General features: G+C 37.8%; 1 protein-coding gene across 1 annotated transcript; it reads left to right on the top strand.

The window, feature by feature from the left end:
• LOC119909769 (ceramide synthase 2-like) lies at positions 1 to 3,983 on the top strand (the record flags this gene model as incomplete). Its single annotated transcript, XM_038727992.1, is given in 4 exon segments — positions 1 to 118; positions 554 to 660; positions 1,881 to 2,034; positions 2,138 to 3,983. Coding segments are annotated over 4 exon segments (523 nt in total), but the record flags the coding sequence as incomplete, so codon positions are not given.
• Positions 3,984 to 6,932: the final 2,949 nt, after the last annotated feature.

The raw sequence follows: 6,932 nt of genomic DNA, 5'->3' as shown, positions 1-6,932 counted from the left end.
GCAGATAATTCACCACATAGCCACCATTGTCCTCATCAGTTTCTCCTGGGTGGTGAACTACATCAGGGGAGGGACTTTGATCATGTTAGTGCATGATGCCTCCGACTATCTGATGGAGGTATGCCAGCGTGCTAACACAGCAGGAAGAAAGATCACTGATAACAAATTGGTTTTAATGTGCTTTTATTTTACACATATCAGTAATAATGTGAAACATTTTAATTTAGATTTATGGCCTAAGTCAATTAAATAGTTATTTTTGCATTAGCTACAAAACAACACTGCAATTAGCTGTTTTTGAATAAAAAAGAGAGAGAATTTTTTTCTATAAATACCTAGAACAGGGATTTTAATTACAACCACACAGTGGTATACATGATTAAAGCAACATATGTGCTGCCCTTCCTCCTGTCTTCATAACATTTAGCATTGCTGAGTTGCTAAATTATGATGTTAAGGCGAGAGCACTGCACACCTCACACAGTTCACTGTCTGCCCTCTAGAGGAGAACAGATGCAAATGTCACACACTGTATCTCTGTCTGTCCTTCCAGTCAGCCAAAATGTTCAACTACGCCGGTTGGAGGAGAACCTGCAACCTCATCTTTACCGTGTTTGCTGCAGTTTTCATCGTCACCCGCCTTGTAATCCTCCCATTCTGGTAAAAATTATGTTACTTCAGATTAACTATGAGTCGCTGATTGTACCGTATGATAGGAACAGTTGAGAAATTTGTGCAGCATTTCCTTTTTTTTTTTTTTTGCGTTGCACATATTTTGATAAAGGCACAGAATTTTTTTCCAGCAATCATTCTTTATAAAGCGTCCATGTATTTATGGGCATTAAAAAAACTAAATAGAAATGCAGGAAATTTGAAAAAAGTTTTCTTAAAAAAAGGGTTTTATGCTAGACTCGGGATGAAAAGCTATCAGAAGAGAAGAAGATTTGGCTGATAGAAACTGATCTTTTACGTGAACCTTAAAAGGATAAAGTTGCTAATATTTGTGTTCTTCTTATTGTCAACATCCCATGAAAAGTGTTGCCTGAGTAGGCAAAAATAATATCTCTGTGCCCTAGAGCTTACATGTTCTCCAGAAACTATTAACACATATATTACTAACACATCAATGAGACTCAATGAGTTCATTATGATGAAGATGGGCACTATAGTTTATATTCAAACTCACATTCGCAGTCCTTACTATTTCATCAAATTGTATTAATCTGCAGCTGAAAATAGTCCCCATCAAATGCACTATTTACTTCTCTTTGAGTAATGTTTGCTGAAAACTACTGTGCCCAGCTGTTTACTTAACCTCTTTAAAAATAAAACTATATATTTGTGAACTTTTTAGTTGTTGTTGTTGTTAAGATTTAGGTCTTCGTTAGAAACAACTGGGCTTGGGGCTGTGTGCCATAGATGGGATAGGGAAGTCTGGAAGTATACAGAGATGGACTTACACATTGTTTTGATGTTTTCATAGGAGTTTTTGACAATAAGAATAAAAAAGATTAATACCAGCTTCACCCTTTAACTACTACTGTAGATAATACATTCATGTTATGTGTCACCCCCCTCCCATTCATTAAGAAAACAAAAATGACATCTTAGGAGGGAAGCAGCAATGATGTATCAGAGTTACTTGTGCTTGATTTTATTTATACAATACTATCATGTCCTCATGAATATATCGGTATACAGGCAGGAATCACACACTGATTCATTTTGGAGATATTTCATGAATTTGCTTAAAACAATGTGATGGAAACGTAACAACAGACACATTGTGCACAGTCCTGGCCCATCTCAATGGGCTTTTGATGGGGACTGTAGGTGGTTCTGACTGGACTCTCTGTTGTGCCTTTTGTTCTCTCGTCCAGGATCATATACACGACGTGGGTGTACCCCTTGACCCTCTACCCCCCCTTCTTCGGCTTCTACTTCTTCAACGGGCTAATGTTTGTGCTGCAGGCTCTGCATATCTTCTGGGCCTGGCTCATCTTGCGCATGGTCGTCAAATTCCTGCCAGGCAATGTATGAACCGCCACTTTCAATTCCACACCGCCACCACCATGTTACACTTTCACCTCAAACCGAACCACTGTACAAATTTGATCCCTTGTTTTTACTTTCACAGGAGATTGTCGAGGATGAGCGGAGCGACAAAGAGGAGACCGAGTCGGAAGATGAAGACGACCGCGGGCAGAGGGCAAACTTTAAAAATGGCCACGTGCAGAATGGCCACACTATCTTCAACAACAACCACAGTAAAGCGGACTGATTGGACTATGTGAGAGCTGGAGACGAGGCTCTGTGAGGAGTGACTATGGACCCTCATATGTGGCCCTCACCTGAAACCCAAAGAACGGGAGCGTGGCATGTCGAAAGGAGCAGCAGGCAGCGCGCGCGCGCACACACACACACACACACACACACACACACACACACACACACACACACACACACACACACACACACACACACACACACACACATATTCACACTGATAGCAATCCCCTCCTTTCTGAAATCCCGGTAGTCCAGTGTGAATAATTTCACTTTGCTGGGGGTGACGTTAAATTAAATGGAAAGAAAACTCCGATGGAGAACAACAATGATCTGCTTAGCACCTAAGCGGCAGAGTGGTTTTCTCGTTACACACACCTTCTCCTCTTTTCTCTGCCCTCTTGTTTGCTATTTACCATTTTTGTGCTGTCGACCAAGTTGTCACATACCGAATCTGCCTGCTTGTTTCATTATGTTTTGTAGCGGGAAGTGTTTTAAAGACATACTGTGGTTAGGACGGGCATTCCCGTCCTGCACAGTCAGTTTAAACTCTTCTAAGCGTTACTGTCCTTAAACTTGACTGATTTTTGCTTTAAATAACCCTACTGAAGTCAGTGAAATTATTAGGAGGACAATGTCTTTCTATGGACCATAAGCTGATTTAAGTCTATTTACTGAAATCCAGAATATCAGTTAATAATTAATTTGTGCAAGTTAGTCGTTGTGGTTACCATTTTGTCACTTCTGGTTCTTGCCAATGGTTTTGCTCAAATATATTTGTTCCAGTAATGTTTAAATAAAATGGAGGTAAATAATGTTAGTTTTTTTTAACAGTATGAAAAAGCGCAAGAAAGTGCTACATCTGCCTTTGGAAATGTGCCTTTGTGGAAGTTTGTCTTAATTGTTTTGTCTTTTGGAAAGCAGAACGCACAGCTATCATTTTAAATGTTTTGTTTATGGTTAATATCTTTTTAGTTGTATGATTTTATTTTTTCTTCGTATTTTATTTGTTTTCAGTCCAGTCAACTATTTAAATTTAGGAGCAATTTCTTTGAGTGTAACCCAAACCGTTGAGCAACTGCTCATTAATTCTTTATGGACTAGAAGAGTCAATACCATTTCCATTCAGTGTTGTTTTTCCCATCCATCCAAAGATGCACTTTATGGTTTCTTCTATGGATCAGAATTGACTAAATATTTAGGAAACAAGCTTGGTATTAGTGTTCGAATTCAAACCTGATTTTCTTTTAAGTTTAGAGAGGTTTGGAGTATGATTTAAATTGTTTCATATTTATTATCTACCCAAGATTTTCCTCTTTGTGTTGGTTCATTTTGTATAAAGGTAAAAAAGAAGAGTTTAATGAAATCTTAACTAAATAGGTAAAATAATAGAAACACCAAAGTATGGTTTACATTTTGTATGACCTTGTTGTTTGCAAGTGCCTTCATCATTTCAAATGTTTCTGTCCCTTTGTCTTTATTTCTCCTGTCTTTGTGCCCTAACACATCCAACATTGAATGCACTGTAACGCTCTGGGCCTCTAACTTTGCTCTATGCCTCGGCTCATGACGACCAATCACCTGCTGCTCCATCTAAAGAGCTTTGCTTCTACGGAGAGCATTTTTATTCTGCATAACGTGTTGCTGAGATGTAAAATCATAATAATGACGACGATAAAGATAACTGTGGATAACTCTTTTGTCTTTTAAAGTTTCTTTTGTTAATTGACGGGGATATTTAAAGGTTTAGATTAAGATGTTTAACACTTCCTATTAAACAATTACATTGTTTAGCCTTTAAAATATCAGAACACAATGAAAGTGCCCATTGATTGCCCGTTGATAAAATACTTAAGTGAATCATTTATTATTAAATCGGTTTTCCAAAAATTGTATGCCACTTGACTAATTGGTTAATACATCAGTACAGCTCAATAATCCTTTTTTTGTTGTAATGTAAAGTCAGATTTTCTTGTGCAGTTAATATGTAGGGATAAGTTCTGGATTCAGCCTAATAGTTTCTCTTCTTAGTACTAATTATGTGTATGGGTGTCTGAAAGGTAATATATTTAGTAATTCTTATCCTTTTGTAACATGAAAAATATTTTATCCATAGCATTTGATTGTCCTAACTCCCCAATTGTGTGATTCAGAGGGTGTGTAGTCCTTTCTTTGGACTAAAAAAAACAAATGACACATACATAATTCAGGAGCTGAGAATCGTGCCTATACTGATGTAGGCACCGTCCATCAGTTATTGGTTCCACTGGTGTAGAGCAGACCTGAAGGCACCACGGGGCCATTACAATATCAGATGTCCTAGTGTAGTGGTGAGAAACCGAGCAACACCTGGCTGGCACACCTTGGGGAAGCAGACTGTTGCCAAAAATGTCTCTGTGTTTTCACTATTGTCTTGGAGTGAAAGAGTAGCCTGAAAGTTTGAGAACTTGGATCGGGTTGGGCTTTTTTTTCATCCATCCTAAAAAGAAACCAGTTCTTGTTTCCTCCCTGCTTCCTCTGCCACATTCCCCTGCAGTATTTTGGCTGCAGCGTTAGAGGCCTTCTTAGCTAATTGCATATGGAGTGGGATCATTTTACCTCTGTGCTCTGCACTTCAGCCTCCACACTGTTCCTCTCACTGGCAGCATTACTGTAACAATCTCCATTTTAAAGCGGCAGGGTCAATTTCCATCCTGCTCTCGCATCTGGCTCTACAGTTTAATCGCTAATGCATCTCCTGTTTCTCCTGCTCCAGTGTCTGGGCTTGCCTTTCCACGCCCCCCTCCTGTGTCCAGTCTTACTCCTCCTCTTTAAATCTTTGCCTTTCCTTTCACAATAAGTTTCCCTTCCTTCCTTAATGCCTTTTCAGCCTTGTGTAATGTATAAGCTCAGTGTCGCCTGAGGTGCCTGGGTTAATTGTGTTGTGAAGCCAAGTTGGTGACAGCGATGAAGGTCCTCCTGACAGGAGAACAAAAGCTGTGGGGTGTTTGATTCACTTGTGAACTGTGTAGACCGTTATTCAATTCCTGCTTAAGTATTAATAAAGGCTTTACACGCCAGGGGGAGGTCGCAAGGTGCAAGTGTCTGCTTGTGTGTGTGCCGGAGCTAATTTGTGGGCTACTTATTTTTCCTATGATGATCATTAGAAGAGGGGGACAGTAAAGACTCGGGATGCTGATGACTGTTTTATGTTACTCAAGTAGTAGGGAACCTCAGAGGGAACCAAGGCAAGGATGCTATGAGAGCTCTTCAAAGGTTTGGGTGGTGTAAGGACTCTGCAGCAGCCTACACCTGGGTCACTGGTGACAATGTAGAATGGTGAGTTTGATATTTTATATACATTTTAATTTATAATATGTTTCTTCTATTGAGGTGAAAATTGTGCATTGCTGGCAGCTTTTACAGTGATTAAAACGACTTCATGATCCAGTGGCAATGCTAAATTTAATTTTAAACGTGTATAACAATGTAAATAGTAACAGTTTCTTCCCATAGAGTTTTGATTATCAATTTGGTGAGAGCTAATCTGTCTTGTTCAAACCTGAAATGCTTTGTACTGTTTTTCTTTAAATAACAACCAGGCAAAACGATGAATGAATGAATAACTGTGTTAACTTGTCCTCTGTAAAGACAGTAGAGCTTCACACCAAACTAATAAATGCAAATGACTAATTAGAACAAACTATAATAAAAGATATCTATAGGCTCTTTTCCTATATAGGTCCTAAGCAGAAGATTATTAGTCTATTATTTTATTTGTTGATCAACAGAAAATTAAATAGCAACTACAGTATTTGGATCAATTCATTTGTAAGTAATTTAAACAAAAACACCAAACATTGCAAAGCACCTTCCCAAATGCAAATATTTATAAATAGGCCTATAGTTTTGGCATATTGTTTTCTTATGAGATAATAACCTGAAATGTTTTCCCATTGGTTGGACGAAAAAAGCTATTTAAAAGAGTTCACTTAAGCTTCAGGAAATTAGGATCTGCTTTTTTTTAACCAATTTTTAACAAAAAAAAAAAAGTTTTCCAAAAATGAAAATAACTCGTAGTGTTTTCATATGATGATCAAATCATAAAGTTTTGATCATCAGTTTGGTGAGAGCTAATCTGTCTTGTTCAAACCTGAAATGCTTTTTTGTCTTTAAATAACAACCAGGCAAAACAATGATGAATGAATGAATAACTGTGTTAACTTGTCCTCTGTAAAGACAGTAGAGCTAAAAAGACTAGTTTATTATTTAATAGTAAATCAAAAGAAAGTTATCCAGCATTTATTTTGATAATCGATTCATTATTTAAGTCATTTTTTAAGCAAAAATATCAAACTTTCTCTGGTTCCAGCTTCTAGAAAATTGACCATTTGTACTGGTCTTTGTTTTATGTGATAGAAAAAGGTTTTGGACTGTCAGTTGCACAAAATAAGCTATTTGAAGACAATACCTTGGCTTTCCAGGTAACGTTGTGACGGTAACAGACCAAACGATTAATCATTTAATGCACAAAATGCTCTGAAGATTAACTGGTTATTGAATTAATTACAGTCCTCAAAGCCCAAGCAGCAATATTTCCAGTCACTGGATTCTGTGACATGATGTGTAGAAATCATGCAGTGAGACTTTAAGTGTAGCTACCATTA

This window comes from Micropterus salmoides, unplaced genomic scaffold (assembly GCF_014851395.1).
Source record: "Micropterus salmoides isolate LMB-PRFRI ecotype aquatic unplaced genomic scaffold, ASM1485139v1 Ms_hic_scaffold_1892, whole genome shotgun sequence".
NCBI lineage: Eukaryota > Metazoa > Chordata > Actinopteri > Centrarchiformes > Centrarchidae > Micropterus > Micropterus salmoides.
The sequence above is the reverse complement of the archived record's forward strand: the minus strand, read 5'-3'. Positions and strand labels throughout refer to the sequence as shown.